This window comes from Macrosteles quadrilineatus, unplaced genomic scaffold (assembly GCF_028750875.1).
Source record: "Macrosteles quadrilineatus isolate MER2022 unplaced genomic scaffold, UCM_ALF_1.0 Scaffold_7__1_contigs__length_78375512, whole genome shotgun sequence".
NCBI lineage: Eukaryota > Metazoa > Arthropoda > Insecta > Hemiptera > Cicadellidae > Macrosteles > Macrosteles quadrilineatus.
In genome coordinates, this window is record NW_026542600.1 from 71,121,346 (window position 1) to 71,141,384 (window position 20,039).

The following is a 20,039-nucleotide window of genomic DNA, read 5'->3' on the forward strand; positions in this document are numbered from 1 at the left end:
GAATATCATTCAGTCTCAGTCCAGGTCGGCTGGCTACCGTGTATAAATAAATATGAGTTAAATACATGAATCTCACTTGTAATTTTTTTCTCAATAGGGTAAAATTAGCAGTAAACATTTAGTGGCCGAGTCATCTAAATATAGATCTGCTTAGTTGGATAGATATTTTAAATCAATCTTAATTACCAGAACTACAGTTCAATTGCAGCCCTAAATTAGCTGACATATTAAGTGACAAATGCAATATTTCCGATAAATTGAGCTGCAAACTCCTGTATGGCAAAGCTTTCTTAAAACCTTTCTAATTAAAAGTTAAATGGAGTAAATTTTGTAGTATATAGAAAATAGTTATTTATGTTATCCTGTGTTCTCTGGAAATTCAGCAAGCCAAAATGTTATATATTTATAAGCAAATATAGAAAATTGAAAATCAAGGGAGACCCCTGCACTAAATTATGTCTGAATAGCTGAAATAAAAGCTGTACCTAAAAAAGAGAAGTTTAATAAAGGCTCGAGAGACCACAATAAACCACTTTTCAGAAGCTTTAAATTTTTACTTTTATAAATATTTTTAATTAGGATTAAGTATTTTATTTCTTACAAAATCAATTTTAGGGCAAACCCCTGGAAGGAAGAACTACCGCCCTTATTAGGTAGTACATTTGAAATTACAGGTGTGTTTAACAAAAATTAATATGTTTTAAAGCGTCTTTTGAAAATTGTAATTATAAATAAAGGTAACAACTTCATGAGTGATATGTTATTTTCCTAAAATGCAAATTATTACAAATTAACATAATTAAAAAAGTTATCGGTCATGTGAAAAAATCTTTTAACTATCTAGTTTTGCGTCATAAACAATTTGAACTTCATCTGATTCTTCAGTAGTCTGGGAGGATTGTCGAATTGACAACACATCATCCTGTGTAGAATCAGTCAGTACGATGGTCTGGGATAGCTCTTGTTGTGTTTCTTGGTCGGAAACATGGATACTTGAATTTTCTGAATCATGATGACAATGTGCCAACATGGCATCTTCCAAATAATCGCGTTGTGGGCAACCTTCAAAATCATCCGATTGGGTAGAAACAAAGTTAGGACTATCATCCTGTAGAGGACTAACATCCTGTCGAGGACTATAATCCTGTGAACTAAAATTCTGGGCAGGATCAAAAATTTCATCGAGGATACTTCTAGCAGGCGTTACATTCTCAACGTCCATTCTTGGTACTTCTTTTACTAAACCTTTTGATAGCTCAACTTCATGCTTATTGGATGGATGAGCATCAACCTGAATTTTAGGTCTTTTACTGTCTTCAGCAGTCTCTTTTTCTATGATGATGTTGGAATCATCATCAGAATATATGACATTGTTCTGTCTTTTTCTTTTCAGCTTGCTATTCTCTGACTTCATTTCAAAAGGGGAGGAAACCACTGGTTCACTATCAGAGTTTTTTACAAAGTCAGCATTATTTTCAACTAAATTTGGATCATTAGCACAAGATGCCAACATGGCATCTTCCAAATAATCGCGTTGTGGGCAACCTTCAAAATCATCCGATTGGGTAGAAACAAAGTTAGGACTATCATCCTGTAGAGGACTAACATCCTGTCGAGGACTATAATCCTGTGAACTAAAATTCTGGGCAGGATCAAAAATTTCATCGAGGATACTTCTAGCAGGCGTTACATTCTCAACGTCCATTCTTGGTACTTCTTTTACTAAACCTTTTGATAGCTCAACTTCATGCTTATTGGATGGATGAGCATCAACCTGAATTTTAGGTCTTTTACTGTCTTCAGCAGTCTCTTTTTCTACGATGATGTTGGAATCATCATCAGAATATATGACATTGTTTTGTCTTTTTCTTTTCAGCTTGCTATTCTCTGACTTCATTTCAAAAGGGGAGGAAACCACTGGTTCACTATCAGAGTTTTTTACAAAGTCAGCATTATTTTCAACTAAATTTGGATCATTAGCACAAGATGCCAACATGGCATCTTCCAAATAATCGCGTTGTGGGCAACCTTCAAAATCATCCGATTGGGTAGAAACAAAGTTAGGACTATCATCCTGTAGAGGACTAACATCCTGTCGAGGACTATAATCCTGTGAACTAAAATTCTGGGCAGGATCAAAAATTTCATCGAGGATACTTCTAGCAGGCGTTACATTCTCAACGTCCATTCTTGGTACTTCTTTTACTAAACCTTTTGATAGCTCAACTTCATGCTTATTGGATGGATGAGCATCAACCTGAATTTTAGGTCTTTTACTGTCTTCAGCAGTCTCTTTTTCTACGATGATGTTGGAATCATCATCAGAATATATGACATTGTTTTGTCTTTTTCTTTTCAGCTTGCTATTCTCTGACTTCATTTCAAAAGGGGAGGAAACCACTGGTTCACTATCAGAGTTTTTTACAAAGTCAGCATTATTTTCAACTAAATTTGAATCGTTAGAAATTCTAGCTTTGCGACTTTCTTCCTCTTCGGAATCTGATTCAAAACGCATAAAACGTTTTTTCCGGTTTGTCTTGATGCTACCATTTTCACTTGTGTCTGTCATGTTCGCATCAATAATTTTTGATTGCTGGTGATTTTCTTTGTCTGAATCATTCTTGTACTTCCCTTTTTTTGATAGGCTTTTAGGTAGAGATGGACCTGGTTTAGAATTATCCAGGTCTTCCTCTGAAGAACTTGAATAATCAACTATGTTTCTGGTCCTTTTTAGATAGGGACTGTTGTTGCTAGTGCTTCTGAAAAAAAAAAAAAAATATTATTGTAGTTAGTTAAATTAACAAATGAAAGTCCTACAACAGATATGAAAGTACACATGCAAAATAATAAGTTTTAATTTGATGATTGTTATATATTAATTATAGATAGCAGCACAGAAATCTACTCCTTAGCAGCTCAATAACTTTCTCTTTAGCTTGCATATTTTTATACAGATACAGCCAATGATTAACTTAGCTATTGTATAATACTATTAAACCCTACTAGTAGGAAAAAACGAACAAGCGTTATGTCAAGGAACCTTGAAGTCAGCTGTATTTGAATGGTTTACAATCTTCACCACTGCTCTCTTTATGTCATTTAGGCTACGGCCACACGGGCGTTTTTTCACGCGGTAAAATGTAGCTTATTTTCACGCTGCTTGAATTCCCGCTGCTGTATGCCACACGTGCGTTTTTTTCACGCAGTAAAATGTAGCTTGTTCTCACGCCGGTTGAAGTCCAGGAGCGGCAAAATGCAGTGGTAACCCGCAGTTGATTGACGGATTCACGTAATTATGTTATATATCTTCCTCATGGCCGGAATAGTAACCTTGTTTCTGACTAGTGAACAAGAAATATGAATGGTATATTGATTTCGATACGAAAACAACACTACAATTATTTTATTTTGACATTTAAAAAAAAAATATTATATAAATATTATTATGACAAGATTTTCATCAGATCTTTGAATATTCTACTACATATATGCCTCTTTACATTTTTTAGTCCAACTAAATGCCTTTCCTTTTAGTAAAAAATTATTGAGTGGTCCAGTAAGGTCGACCTATGTTTAAGATAAAACGTGTAGGTCTACTGTGTAATTGGCTAGACCCAAAAATATTTTACGCTATCCTGGACAAAATTAGATACATTTATATTTATTTTAACTTGCTAGGACGACTTGATCAAAGCTGCGTGTTGCTCCCGCCCGTGTGGCCAGTGACAGAGCGTGAAAACAAGCTTCTAAAATGCACCCCAGTCCATTCTTCTGCGGGCCCGCGGCGGTCGATTTTGAAGACGCGCCGAATCTGCGTGAAAACAGACTCCGTGTGGCATACCTCATTACATTTAATGCTGCCCATATTTCTCGCGTTTTTTCACGCTGCGTTCTTGCGTGAAAAAACGCCCGTGTGGCCGTAGCCTGAGTAACATGACCTTGTTTAGAATCAATAAATTAAGGTTGTGATTTCATTAATATTCAAGCTTATTTGACCAATCATGTAATATGTTTGGATTTTCCTCTGCTCATTTAACTAAGCTTCCTTGACTGACTTCATACAGTTTAGAATTAAGGCATGCCCAAAGAAATTCTGAAACATCAGTGAATTGTGATTTATAATGATTTGTTTATGACCCTTTCAACCGTAAACAAAATGACACAGCTCTCAACGCTGTAAATTTCACAGTTCAAAAATTATAGCAAATGTTTGTGATTTCCCCAATAAAAAACACATAGTTAACTCCCATTGCTTATCCATCATATTTGAGTAAGATAAAAATTAAGCGTCAGTTATCATTTAACTTCTATTTAGATTTGAAACTACATCTAATAAGCTTTGTTTGGAAGATTTTTAGAGTATATCCACAAAGGAAATTTTCCCTAAGCCTCAATACACTGTTTGAGGTATTTTCATATAAAAAGTATTTGCATAAAATAAAATTGTTTCCATTATAATATTGAAAGTCAGATCATCTTTTCTCGGTACCCACTTTGCAAAGAGAGATCAGATGATAGGCCTATTAATAACTCAAAGTGAAAACAATTATGAAACATAATATATTCCACCCTTACTTGAGATTCCTGTCAGACACATTAGGTTGTACATATGTTCGGTCTTCAGTATTCAGAGATATAACTTCTTCTTCTAGGTCTGAAATAAAAAAAAAAACTTTTAGGACAGTTATTTTCAAGCTTATATTAAAGACTTGTTTACTGACAACTTATATTCAATATAATCAATAACTTATAATAATGTGGGAGTTCCACATTGAGTGAAGCTCATTCTGTAATAAGAGTTATTCTGTACAAACTATTCCAAAAAAGTTAATATTAAAATTTGGTGGTATGTGTTTAACTCTGATTCCTCTTTCCAAACCAAACTAAGAGGGATGTTTAAAAGGGTTATTTGTGCATATAGCTCCATTGTTTGTGTGTACACGTTGACTTGTTGCTTACTGGCATCATTTGTAAACAGAATCACAGTGTGATTTGCTGCTCTGTACCTGACTTGTACACTTTGCTGTGTCCAGAAGTTTTCAATAACTATCATATCTCCAGCCCATTAAATTGTTGCTCTAGCCGAGGCTAAAATATGTAACCATTTCACTAGGAATTAGGAATGAATAGCTCCTAAAATTTCGGGAAATGTTTGGGAACAATTTATTCTCCACCACTGGAACAGAATTACATTTTGACCATCAGTGATTTTGTCGTGTCAGGAGTTACTATAATTACATTACCAATGTGGGAGATGTTGACAGAATGGCAGGTGACAATAATGATATCTCCGCGATTGCGAGAGATGTTCACCAAGGTTCTGCAAACCCAGGATACGATAATGATGTATTCGTGATCGAGGGAGATCTTAACGCTTGAGCTGTGACCGCCAGTCATTTAAACAATCGCTATGTGATAGCGAAAGATGTTAAAGATGATGCTGTGCTTGTGCTCCATATGTACAATGGTGACGTGATGGTGGAATATATAATCTTGATATCATTGAGATAGATAGGTACACTATAACCAAAAGTATGATTAATAAAGCCAGATTCATTCACGGTCTGACATGTCTGCCGACTTATCCGACTCGGACAGCATCAGACCGTGTGCGGGTAAAACAGACCGGGTCCACAGACAGTAGGACAAGTCCACGGTAATTTGAGGATTCCAGACGTATTTGGCCGACACAACCGACCACGCCGTGTATGGGCTCAACAGACTTGGTCTTTGTACTTTCAGTTAACTTCAGTTTATTTGTGAACGTTATAGACTAAACCTGATTAAGAATGTGCAGTGACATTAGTGACAACAAAAGGTTTAGGAGGAAGTTTATTGAATTGTACACGAGTATGCTGTGCTTGTGGGACATACGAAGCAAACAGTACAGCAACAAACACTTGAGGCACTTGACTTGAGGCGTCTTTTTTTCGCGTAGAAGCTTCGAACTATCCAAAATATAATTTGAACTAACCAGGATTATTTAGTATTGATTGTAAATTAAATGCTAGGGACCAGGAGTAATATTCAAATTAAAGAAGATTTCAAATTATGAAGGTCAATGCTGTCCGAATCAAACTGAAGCTACACGAAGATAGGACCATGTATGGGGGGCTTAAAGCTTGTATTGTTTTGTACAGGTAACCATATCACGCCTTAAAACACTTCTCATTATACAAATGTAGTTCTAGTGAGTTTAAATATCTGTCTGTGGTTATGGTTAGCTAATTAGATTGATGTTTCACAGTTGCATAGATAAATAATGCATTATTTTTAGGTACCAGTTTTTGTTACTTGTGTATTGTATTTGTAACCCATTACTGCTCTTTTTAGAACAGTACATTTTTGTGTTTTTAGATTATTGCTATCTGCAAGAATATTAAATCAAGATTTTTAAAATAAACATTTTTGCACAGGCAAATATCCCATTCAGCCATGTCCCACATTCGGGAAGGAAATAAAAACCCCGTCCCAAACTTCTTTGAGGTTACTAATTCACACCTGACACCCTCCACATAACTATGCTATCTTCTTCTTACGGCGATTTAATTAAATTTTATATCATTTAACAAATTACCTTGGCTGGTATCAGGCAAATCTCCGTTCAAGGCATTGTTGAGCCACATGATTCTTTCACCGATTTCTTTTTCTTTCCACGTACCAGGGATTCTCCAATACTTTACCTGTTACAAAAAATCTATATTATAACTGATTACTCATATACAACATAAGGAACAGATGTGTTTTGATTTCTGTTATCTTAGTTGAAATATTTTTTATCAGTCTCAACTAAACTTTTTGATAGTGGGTTGATAAACAGGAAGTAGTTCAATCAAAACCCATTGACAGAGAAGTCACAACCAAGGCCTTGCCATTAGTGATGGTCGGATCCAGATATCGGACCACCGGATCCATCAGATCTGAGCTAGAACCAACGCCCGATGTGATCCACAAAAAATCGGATTCAGTTTTGATGGATCCGATTTGGTTTCAACAAACAAAAGAGTCTGTATCCAAATACGTTACTGTTTATTTATTCCATATCATATAACATACTATCTGTGTCAAAAATCAAGAATCAAGATCTTTATTGTCATTGACCTTTTACAAAGAATAGACATAGTCAACAATAAAAATAAAAAAACTAAAGCTATAAAATACAGTGGGTTCTAAATTAAAAAATTAATATTAACATCAGAAACTAAGTACTCTGTTATACAGTAATATGGATTTTAAACGAGCCACTCAAACATTTTGGACTTAAACCTAATAAAAGGAACCTGTTTTGCTGCCAGACCTAATTTATTAAAAAACCGTATGCAACTTATTTTATGGCAGTTATCTGTTTTGGCCAATCTATGAGCAGGTCTTTATAATGGATATATGTGAATGTCCGTATCCATATAAGCGCCTAATAGTAATAGTATACATTGACGTCCACCGGATTTTTGGAAAGATTCTAATTCAAATTTGTGGCGATTTCAAAACTGATTCCCAACTCGTCTGTGAAGATTGAGCGATCGAAAAATTACCGCTATTCTGATACTGTTTGCCGACTCTTCTACGAAAATCGTGCTATTGTAAATAAACTGCTATTCCGATACCGATTGCAGACTTATTTACGAAAATCGTGCGATCTGAAGTTTACCGCTATTCCAATACCGATTGTTGACTTCTACGAAGATCTCACGATCGGAAAAATACTGCTGTTCCAATACCGATTGCCGAGAACCCCAGGTTCTCTTAAATTGTATATTGTTTTTATTTCTCTTTTTTGTTGAGCCTTGTTGGTTCAAAGGGGGCGGTATGTTCAGTCAAGATGTCTTTGAATTTTTGTTATTTTATATGTCTTTGTTCTTAACAATCTATCCGTAATTCTCAGCTCATGATCAAATGTTTATTACTCATTGTGGCATTCATTCATCGCGAATCACCTCTCATAACAACATGTACTCATTCATTCTCTCATAAATTAAACCTCTTTTATACTTTTTCCTCTTTATTATAATATAATTACACCGCACAAAAACAATGTTGCAAAAAACTACAGTTACATTAGTCGTACGTACTTGATCCTTCGGTTTTTCAAAAGACAGGATATGCAGGACTTGTTGGAGGATAGGGATGTTCTCAAAGGCGTGAATGATGGGATCACTTATCGGGACCAATGCCATGCCTTCATTTTGGCTGTCCTCATCCTCAGTGTCTGGCAGATCTTTCAAAAACTCCCCAAGTTCAGATATTAGCCAGTCAAAAGGCATCTTCACCACATCACCTAAAACAACACATGATTAACCATAAAAAAATAAATACCTCATAAGTACTTTGTATCTATTAATATACCTTTTTAATAAATTTAGAACGATTTAATTTCACTGGATATAGTCAATCTAAATTTACTTATTAACTTCTATACTGACTACATCAATCAAATTTTTAGTTCAAATTGCTTTGATTAGATACAATAAAGGTTTGTTTTTCAATTTAAACGATAAATTTAATATGACCTTACATGTGCGCGATCTTATACAGTTGTAAACCTCTTAGTCAGATCCATGTAAAATCAACACCTTTTACCTGACCATCTTCGATTTCTTGTACATCTCATAGAGACCAAGACAGATAACAATTTTAACATGATATTTCAGCTACAGTAGACGATAATAATGTCTTGACATTAGCAGGAGATGCTTTAAATTCCCCGCGATCATGGGAGACAATGATGATGTCTTTGCCATCGAGGGAGAAGTATATAATTTTTTTGTGGTCACTAGAAACGATGATGATGTCCTCACGATTGCGGGAGAAGATCACGACTGTGCCGCAATCACAGACTATAATTAATGTCGGCATTATGTTAAATGCACACCACACCAAATTTATGGATACAAAAATCTAAAACTGCTTTTATATTGACAACCATGCAGAGGCATGTGTTAAAACATAGCACGGTAATGTCCGTTTGGGAATATGCAGTACAATAGAACACCTCATATTCGCCTCAAGTCTCATAAAAAGATATACATATCTATAGAGGTTCATAACAGGACTCCATTTTTGAGCCAAGCCACACCTACAAATTGAAGTTATAATACTTAAACTACACGTAACTAGTATTATATGTGTGTATATCTTTGCGAAACACATACATATGATGATATGAATATGACTTTTGGCGGAAATAATGCATTCTAAAATATACCGTTCAGCGTTCATAGACAGTTAGTATATTCAATTGTGAAAAGTGGTTTCTTAGAGATGCTTTAGGTTCTAGGTTTAACATTAATCGCAAGACTTTTTTTGTAAGTTTAATTATTTTATCCAGGTTTTGTACACTAGTGTCCCCATAGTATCTCCTGGGGTATTTTTGTTGACCACTGTAATATTCCTATTCATATGATTTGTGACAAAATCAGTAGATTAAGACATTACAATAGACCTGCAATTGATGAGATGTATTTGTGTCAATAGATTATCTACATACCCAACTCTACAGCTTTCTTCAAAACAACAAATATCTGGGGAAGAAGGGGGGCCGCACGAACTCTTTCTGTCTCCTTTCTGCGTAACACAGCTTCGGGATCTTCCTCCTCTGACCAAGAGTCATATATACTCTCATCATCACTCCTTTCACCCCACTCTTTTCCTTTTTTGCCCGCTGAAATAAATGTATTTAATTCAAAAGATTCAACTGACTTATTTTCAAACAGTTTAACTAGAACATAGTAAAATACGGGAGTGTTGCTGAAAGTCAAATGTTTGTTAGGTCAAATAATTTATTTTTAGTAGGTACCGACTTTATTGGTTGACTAAATGGGACTGTTGACCTAATGCTACAACAAAATATATTGATTTTGATCTAATGGTACAAGAATAAATTATTTGACCTTCTGGCACAGTTGACTTTCTGCAAGACATCCGTAAAATACATATATTCTCTTTAAACAGTTTCAATGGAATAACTTAACATCCATATAAGAGCACTTTTGATTGTCTATTTTATGAAATGATTATAGGCCTACTGTATTTAAATTTTCACTTTTTACTTCCTTACACAATATTTGTCCTTCCACAACAAACCAAACCACAGTTCCAAACACACTAATCTTATGCTGCTTTAAAATAATACCATTATAATAAAACCGCAACCACCAGACTCCCTCTTATCCGGACTCCTCGGGACCGAGACCAGTCTGGATAACTGGTTTTCCGGTTAAACCGACGTCCCCAATCTCTTTATGTAACCTAAATATTTGACTTAAATTTAGGAGAGCATTGTATTTAGACACATGATCACTGGTCTCAAATATTTCCCACGAGAACAGTGGTTTCAGTACAGCCCACTTCCGGCCGATCTAGTCCGTTTAAACCCATGTGCTGGTATAAATTGTCCGGTTAAAGAGATGTCATTTCCGCCTAGTGTAGTCCGGTTATCCCGATGTCCGGTTAACAGGTGTTCGGATAAGAGGGAGTCTACTGTATATATACGGTATACAGGGTTTCCCGTACCTAAGCAGGGTTCCCACTATTTGTCTTCAACAAAATTCATAGTGTTTTCTCGGTTCTCTCGGTCTGCTTTTATAAATTTTATGTTCTCCAAACAATTTTAGTTATAATGACAAAACTTTATGTAATGCCTTTTCTAACCAGTACACAAGTAAGGTTTCGTAGCCGATGAATATGGCACCATTATTAAATTTAACATTTCTTAGATCTATACATGCAGGAAAGCACAAGACCATAAAATCCTCAAGGCCCATTCCATGAATAGAATGTAATAATCGGCCAGTCGGCACAGAGCGAAGAAAGATACAAGAGATAGAGGCAGAGAAATAAAAGACAGAGTTGTGGTGTTTAGAGGGAGGGTAGGGGAGAATGAGAAGACAATAAATTTGGTATTGATGGATCAGAAGGGAAGGGGGGGGGGAGAGCGCGAGGGAGAGGAGAGAGAGAGAGAGAGAGAGAGAGAGAGAAGTCGTTCATTAATGTAGGCATAATGAAAAAGTTTGTGCTAACTCGTTGTTCTAAATATTCTTTCTTCCTTATGGTTGTTTTCCAGCAGTGAGTGAATGATGACTCTCTCTCTCGCCATTAAAAAACATTGTAATAAATATGTTATTAAGTGTAACCACAACAATGTATGGCAATGTGTTTTTTGTGCCTGTTGTGATGGAATATTGGACCATCGAGGACTAAATCACTGCAGGTGAAATAAAGAAATGTCAAATTACACTCTCTCTCTCCCCCCCTCTCTCTCTTTCTCGCAAGAGGCCCCAGAGAGAATGATACAAGGATTGCTGCCAGACGATAGGGAAGAGGATGGTACAGAGAAACAAGCAAGAATCAGAAGTAGGATGGCTGAAGAAAGCATTGGAACGGATGAGGAAGATGGAAGGAGAGCTAATTGCATGCGTTGCACTGCTGAAGGATAGGAAAGCCCCGGGAGTGGATGAAATAAAGAACGAAGTAGTAAAGAGAATGTTTGGAAGGATCAAGGGGACGCTGTTGAACCTGTACAACAAGATGCTGAGAGAAGGCAGGTATCCTGATGTGTGGAAAAAAGGAATCGTCAAAATTTTCTGAAGAGCGAGGAAAAGGATCCAAGTAAGATTAAATCGTACAGGCCAGTAACCCTCTTACCTGTCCTAGGAAAGCTGGGCGAAAGATTAATAGTGAAAAGGATGAAAGAATGGCTGGATAGGGAAAATAGGGCAAATCCATTGCAATATGGATTCACGGAAAGTGTTGGAACGGTAGACGCACTTCTGGATATGAGAAGAGAAGTTAAAGAGACGGAAGAAAAATATGTAGTAGGATTGTTTCTTGATATTTCTGGAGCTTTTGACTCCGCTTGGTGGCCAGAGATTCTGAGAGTTCTTCTGAGAGAGATCATTTCACTCATTGCGGAGAGCTGGAGACATCGCAACATGAACTGATGGAGTGCCCTTTCTCCGAAGAAGAACAAAGCGACATGAGGGAATTCCTCCGACAAGACATGGAATTGGGAGAAAATCAACTTCTTGAGAACTTAAGAATCTTCGCTGGAGTTTGCCAGAATGTGCGGAAGGATAGAGAAGAAAAAGCATGAATTTGAAAATGCAGGAAGACAGGCTGGAATTCGAAAAGGATAAATGTTAGGAAAAATGAAATAAATAAATAAAGAAGATTGAAAAAAAAAGAAAATCCGATGATCCTAGTACTGAGGGTACTAGGTGAGGGGAGAGGTGTTGGTTAGGCACAGAATGTGCCTGGAAGGACAAAAATGAAGCCGACAACTGGAAGAGGATCTGAAGATTTTTCAGGAAAGGGGCCTGGTGAATAAGTCTCTGACTTAAACCAGGGGTGGTGGAGGGACCGCTGGACTTCGGCCAAACACCTATCTCTCACTCACACACATACAATAATCTCGATATTACTGCATTCAGTTTCACACGAGTAGCCCCTTGTGTCGTCTCCAGGCGAAATATTTGGTGTTTTAAGGGTCCAAAAACAAATTCACGGCTAAATCAAAGTTTTTTCTTGGTTGACCTAATTAACGGTTTTAAGGTTTTCACGGTTGAGTGGGAACCCTGGTAAGAAACAATGAAAGGCTAAAAAAAAGTGTCCTTGGGATTTTTTCATGAAATCAGCCGGTTTTCCATAATACAAGTTACATTAAGATATCGAAAAAGGTTCTTTAGATATCTATACAGGGTTAGTAAAAGTGTGAAGACCCCCTGTTATTTTTTTAACGGCCCATACTAGAAAAACTAAACTGGGCACACCTTTATGGCATGTTATGAAGTACAGTAAAACCTCTTTAATCCGAACCCTTGTAGTCCAAACGTCCACTAATCCGAACCCCTCATTGCTGTACTCTATACACAGTACAGTAGTCCTTTATTATATACTGTATTTATTGATATACTTACCATAATTATTTCAATTGTAATGTACAGTACTGTTTATTCTCTATGTTTACTACTGCTTTAAATAAACACTGTATTTTACTTTATAAAGCATTTTTCACTTTTCCCTAGCTATTGTTATGTAAAAACAACATGTTCTGTAATTCAAACTATTCCATAGTCCGAACTACCCCCGGTCCCAATTAGTTCGGATGAAAGAGGTTCTACTGTACTTTTATGGCATAACCGCGACTTGGTGTACATCCCCAAAATAAAGGGATTTTGGGGGAAACTCAAAAATTTAAAATGTTAAGCCCCATCGATTGATCCCTCATTTTTAAGGTCCTGGTAAAAGAAAACCGACAACGCAAATTAGAGGTCTCTATTTCAATCCAGTAAAAATGGCAGCCAATTGAAATTCTCAGAAGTTAAATTTAAACAGCTTTCCAAGTCTGGAGACCCCCTGTAAATTTTGTAACGGTTCAAGCTAGGAAAACTAAACTCTACACACCTTTTTGGCATATTATGAAGTACTTTTTAAGCCTAATAGCCTCTTGGTTTCCAAACCCGAAATGGGGATTTTGAGGGAAACTCAAAAATGTTAAATGATAAGCCCCATTGGGTGACCCCTCATTTTGAAGGTAAAAGAAAACTAACAACCTAAACCAGAGGTTTCTATCTCAATCCAGTAAAAAATGGAAGCTGATTGAAATCTTTAGAAATCAGAAATAACTTACAATTTTATATTCAATTGGCTTCCATATTTTACTGTGTTAAGATAGATAACTCTAGTTTGCGTTTTGTTAGTTTTCTTTTATTATGACCTTCAAAATGAGGGGTCACTCGATTGGGCTTAACATTTTAAATTTTTGAGTTTCCCCCAAAATCCCCCATTTTGGGTTTGGGAATCAAGTGGCTAATAGGCTTAAAAAGTACTTCATAACATGCCAAAAAGGTGTGTAGAGTTTAGTTTTCCTAGTGTGAGCCGTTACAAAATTTACAGGGGGTCTCCAGACTTGGAAAGCTGCAAGTTGAATTTAACTTCTGAGAATTTCAATTAGCTGCCATTTTTTACTGACCTCTAATTTGCGTTGTTGGTTTTCTTTTACCAGGACCTTCAAAATGAGGGGTCACTCGATGGGTCTTTTCATTTGACATTTTTGAGTTTCCCTCAAAATCCCCCATTTTGGGGATGATCACCAAGTGGCGGTTATTCCCAAAAAGTACTTCATATCATGCCATAAAGGTGTGCCGAGTTAAGTTTTTCTAATATGGGCCGTTAATGTATATTTGTTTGTTTGTTCTTTATGGACTCCGAGACCGCTCAAACAGATTGTAATGAAACTTTCAGGCATTATTAAGCATTATTTAAGGATGGTTTGTGTGAAGTTTGGTGCAGATCCGTCAAAAGGACTCCGCCCCAGGGGCTCTGGAGTTTTTCATGTTAACCTTATGAGTACTCATATTTAAATGGAATTAAAGAATCTTATCAGCTGTTTCAACTAAACAATTTGATTCTGTGATGATTAGGGATGGACGGGATTGAATTTTTAGTTCGGGACGGGACGGGACGGGATTTTTTTTTGTGCATAAAAAGAAAGTCTTGAGTTTTGCAGTTACCAAAAAAGGCATACAAAATCAATCTTTACCGTTTGTGGCTCTGATCTAAAAAACAAAAAAATAGGTAACAATTTTTCAGGTACCTGTAGAATCTTGTGACTCGCGGTCGAAAGGACTCGCGGTCACGGCGCGATCGTCGGTATGACTCACGGTCACGGCGCGATCGTTGGTATGTCTCCGCGGTCACGGCGTGATCGTCGGTATGACTCCGCGGTCACGGCGCGATCGTCGGCATGTCTCCGTGGTCACGGCGTGATCGTCGGTATGACTCCGCGGTCACGGCGCGATCGTCGGTATGACTCACGGTCACGGCGCGATCGTCGGTATGACTCCGCGGTCACGGCGAGATCGTCGGTATGACTCCGCGGTCACGGCGTGATCGTCGGTGTGACTCACGGTCACGGCGCGATCGTCGGTATGACTCCGCGGTCACGGGGTCATCGTCGGTATGACTCCGCGGTCACGGCGCGATCGTCGGTATGACTCACGGTCACGGCGCGGTCGTTGGTATGTCTCCGCGGTCACGGCGTGATCGTCGGTATGACTCCGCGGTCACGGCGCGATCGTCGGTATGACTCACGGTCACGGCGCGGTCGTTGGTATGTCTCCGCGGTCACGGCGCGATCGTCGGTATGTCTCCGCGGTCACGGCGTGATCGTCGGTATGACTCCGCGGTCACGGCGCGATCGTCGGTATGATTCACGGTCACGGCGCGATCGTCGGTATGACTCCGCGGTCACGGCGCGATCGTCGGTATGACTCACGGTCACGGCGCGGTCGTTGGTATGTCTCCGCGGTCACGGCGTGATCGTCGGTATGACTCCGCGGTCACGGCGCGATCGTCGGTATGACTCACGGTCACGGCGCGGTCGTTGGTATGTCTCCGCGGTCACGGCGCGATCGTCGGTATGTCTCCGCGGTCACGGCGTGATCGTCGGTATGACTCCGCGGTCACGGCGCGATCGTCGGTATGACTCACGGTCACGGCGCGATCGTCGGTATGACTCCGCGGTCACGGCGAGATCGTCGGTATGTCTCCGCGGTCACGGCGTGATCGTCGGTATGACTCCGCGGTCAAGGCGCAATCGTCGAAACGACTTCGTCTCCTGTGTTCGCGGACCTATCGCTCGCAAAAGCGGCGTCATCGGCACTCGCGAAACGGCAAAATCGCCGGCGATCGGACCAAATCCCGTCCCGAAAAATTCCCGAATCAAATGTAATCCCGTCCCGATAATCGGGAATATTTTTTTCCCGAAAAATTCCCGAAATTTCGGGACCCGTCCATCCCTAGTGATGATTGATAGTACTAAAAAGTTAATAGGTTTACCAACAGGGTGCAGCACTATTATTTTTCTAAATTTATGACAACAGCTAATTTCCAACCAAAAAAGTGAGTGAGTGTAGCGAACGAACTTCAACCAGGACGTGATATAGCAATGCGAACGAGCTCATCTTGAAAATGAACGAGCATTTGACATAAAATCACATTAGGACAGGACGATATCTGTCAGGCCAGCTAGTAAATAATAAAAAAAGGTGGATATCTAACTAACGAGGCATTTTGTGGAAAAAATGTTATTCTTGATTTTTGTTTTATATTTGTTTTGACCCAATATACCTATTCCTGAATAACCGGACACCCTGGATATACATTAATCTTTTTGCAAGAAAAAAAGATCTAATTACTGTATCAATAACGTGAATACAAATTACCTGATATGGATTGACAATATTTTGATAAATAAATACATTCATTGGATACTGTAAATAAAAAAACAAATTTTGGTTTTAACAGGTTCTACTGTGTACTTACTCTGTTTGGATTTTCCACCTGCTGTCCTCTTCTTCCTCAACTGTGTTTTATCAGTGATTAGACCCAACTCTATAAGCTTGTCAGATATTACTTTTCTACTTCTAGGCACTGACAGACGACCCAAAATGCAGTTCATTGGATCTAAGCAAAACAGAGTTAATTTATTTTATGTTCGTAACCATTATTTATTTAAATTTAATTATAGCTTGTAAGATTTCACCGATTGTTTATCAGAACCTCCCACATCCAATCTTTAAATAACAGACTCCTCAGAACATGGTTTGCTTCTGACTTTTTTGTCTTTAATAATTTTGTCATTCATTTATTTACATTTAGTATATAAGAAAATCTACATATAACTAGGGGTCTACAGGTCAGACTTTTTTAGTTCGGGTCGGGTTGGGCCAAAAATCATTAATTAATGTTTTTATTTTTTTAAACTTCGATCCGTGTCTGTAATAGTAATATGAAAATAAAACATGAACAAAGATAGTATTTATGTATATTATTGTATTATCATATTTTATTTACAGCTTGGGAATTGCCTCAACTGCAAGAAAGAAGAAAATAACATTTTTTATTAAGATATTCTTTTCTATGCTCATAACTGTTGAAATAACTAAATAGCTAAATTACAACAAGTAGCCTCCTAAGTATAAAATCTCACACTTGCAATAGCATTATTAGTTACATCATCACAAATACATAACTTATCTATTATTGGCATTAGTACATTTTAACATAAGAACAATTTTTATATGACCTAAAATAGAATAGGCTAAGCAACATGACAAAGGGAGAACTCATTGAAGTTGTGTAACTGATTTACTATAAAACTCAAAAACATTAATTAACACACACATTGTTTATGGTATGATTATTAACCACTGTAAAAATTCCATACCATGTCATACAGTAGTATAGATAAACCTACTGCATGAGATAAAAATCTAAAAACAACTGATTTTGATCACTAATAAATGAAAAGAATAAAAAATCCATAAACTCAAGTCAAACAATATCACAATTAGAATTAATTACACTAAGAGGAACTGTTAACTAATATATAGAAGAAAATATTAAATCAATGAGAAAAGAAATGAAAATGAAATGCCAACATACAACATAACACAAAGACACTATACGTCTCGCCACCCTAAGTTGAGGCAGCCCAAACTGACCGGGTCATTACCGGCTGTTCCCGCACGACCCTTTATAATACGATTAGCGACACTTCCGTGAACGCTCTAGTTCAATAATTATCATTAACAAATTTTAAATCCGATGTATAAATTTAGTCATTTACATTAAATCAAAGTTATTAATGTAAATGACAATTAAAATATTGACCACTAAATGTTCTAATTAATCTAATATTCATGTTTATGTTGGTGTCAGGAGTTTAATTTATTTAAATGTTGGTTATTTATAAAAAATATGTTGTTTTAGGTTTTAAGATTATCAGTGACATTTTTATGTAATTATCTCAGGGCCAGGAGTCGATCTCTTTCAGTTTTCATTTCAAACTGAACATTTAATTATTACCTGTATTTTTTTATAACTTTGACTTTAGTAACAAGTAAGTAAACAAGTTTCGGGTTTAGGTTTTGAGTTTTAACATTTTTGGTTTTGACCGACAGTACTGTACAATATATCAGAAATTTCTTTATGATTTATCTTTCTTTCGACTTTGTTTTCTTTGCACTATTACGTTGCACGGTTGTTTGCCCTGCGACTTTATTCTTAGTTGTGAGCATACTTAATATTTAATTCTCATTTGAACGTTTTAATTCCTCTGCAATAATAGATATAATCAGGGTGACTAGTTTATTTCCATTTTTAAATTCAAGACTAATTACAGATTTTTCATGACTAGTTTTTTCAACTAATTAGTGATTATCAAAACCAAAAGGTTCAATTCTCGATTCTTGATACCGAAAGCAATCCTTATAGTTTAACAAAATGTATTAAATAATTTGGTTATACTACACCAACCCCTGTCTTTCTGTCATTAAGTTTTATTAAGATAAAGGGGTGTTTTCCTTAGTATGCCTAAAGTAAAAAAAAAATGCAGTAATGAAAAATTCTAACTAGCCAATTTGGGTGTTTTAGGATCACGAAAGTCTTCCACGACTGTGTAGACATCATCATTGACTGTCTCCCTCGGTCACGGAAACGTCATTGTTGTCTCCCGCAGTCTCGGAAACGACATCGTAGTCATCCGCAATCACGCCAAAATCAGGAACATCTTCCAAGGCCAAGTAGACATCAACAATGAATGCCGCGGTCACCGTTATTGTCCGCGATCATGGTAAAATTATGAACATTTCCCACGGCCATGTAGACATCATCATTGACTCCCGCAGTCACGGAAACGTCATCGTCGTCCTCCGCTATCGTGGCAAAATCATGATTATCTCCTACGGCCGTGTAGACATCATCATCGTCTCCCGTGGTCGAGGAAACTTCATGATCGTCGTCTTGCGTGGTAAGGAACACGTGATCGTTGTCTAGGGAAATCATGAAAATTCCCGACTTTGATACCAAAATAAAGACTAAATCCCGACTTTTCAAGACCATTTTAAAATTCAATACTAATTCCCAACTTTCCTGGTTTTCCCGACTACTAGACACCCTGTATAATGTAAGTGTGTTTCTTTGAAAATAAATGATAGGGCTATTATTTTTTTGAAAAACAAAAAGATATACGTCTAAAAACACTAGTAATTACTCTTAATTAGGTAATTTAATAACATGTATGATGCTGATCAAGAAGTTATTATTTTTCTTGGACCGATCCAATCTTGGCCCGAATATATCTCTGACCAGACCCGGGTTTCTCGGGTCTTCCACTGGCCCGACCCAACCTGAAAAATTTGGGAACCCGCAAACCCCTTCATATAACGTATTTAAATTCAATTTGTTACAAGTTACAACGACTCTAAGAATCTTAATACAAATGCTCGAATTCAAGCAACAAGTTTTTATGAACATTATGTTTTTAACATGCGAGGGTTTTTGAATTCCTGTTGGACTTACCTTGGTTCTCTTTGTAGAATTCAAAAAGACCTCTTAATTCATTAACTTCATCTTCACTCATTTCTTTTAGTTTCTTGGATCTTGGTTTCTGAACAAAAAAACATTTTGGTAGATAAAAATATGTCAAATGAAATATATAACTTATATCTACACTTGGATGTTTATTCACAAGAGGGTAAGATAAGATTTTGATTGGACACTCCGATCATCAGACCCAATATGCAAAATGGATCTAAATTTCTGTTTTTTCACAACAGAACAATTGTTTCTTCACTCAAAATTGTCTTGTGAACCCACAGAGTTCTTCTTTTTGATGTGTGATTATCTGTAATTGGACTAATGAATTTTTAAGCAAAGGTTTATCAGTTCAGTTTACTCTTTGGCTTTGGTAAACCTGAGCTCTTGGAGGCGATTTTTGAAAATGAAGCACAAATACCAGTTATTACTGGATTTTACACTCAGGTTATTGTACAATCAAGCTTGTAAAACGTCTCTTAAAACCTTCTTGGGTCTATAAGAGATTTAAAGGCATAAGACTTTAACTTTTAAGGAAAAGTCACCTACCATATTGCCTACAAAGAGGTAAAGCTCTTTTAGTTTCTTTACAACAGCTCTTCGGCTTCTTGACTTGTTTATCATATTCTGCATGATCCAAGAGACTGCGTCTAAAAAATAAAGAC

At 37.1% G+C, this 20,039-nt stretch overlaps 1 protein-coding gene across 1 annotated transcript in view; it reads right to left on the bottom strand.

Annotated features, from left to right (window-relative positions):
• Nucleotides 1-632: 632 nt before the first annotated feature.
• Nucleotides 633-20,039, bottom strand: part of LOC128999074 (protein timeless homolog) — a 74,915-nt gene continuing 55,508 nt past the window's right edge. The window contains exons 21-28 of the mRNA XM_054425431.1: nucleotides 19,924-20,024; nucleotides 19,360-19,447; nucleotides 16,321-16,461; nucleotides 9,485-9,658; nucleotides 8,070-8,275; nucleotides 6,578-6,683; nucleotides 4,576-4,654; nucleotides 633-2,759 (exon numbers count right to left, since the gene is read on the bottom strand). Coding sequence (XP_054281406.1) covers nucleotides 833-2,759; nucleotides 4,576-4,654; nucleotides 6,578-6,683; nucleotides 8,070-8,275; nucleotides 9,485-9,658; nucleotides 16,321-16,461; nucleotides 19,360-19,447; nucleotides 19,924-20,024 — 2,822 coding nt within the window. The 3' untranslated portion in view covers nucleotides 633-832. The remainder of the gene's footprint in view (nucleotides 2,760-4,575; nucleotides 4,655-6,577; nucleotides 6,684-8,069; nucleotides 8,276-9,484; nucleotides 9,659-16,320; nucleotides 16,462-19,359; nucleotides 19,448-19,923; nucleotides 20,025-20,039) is intronic.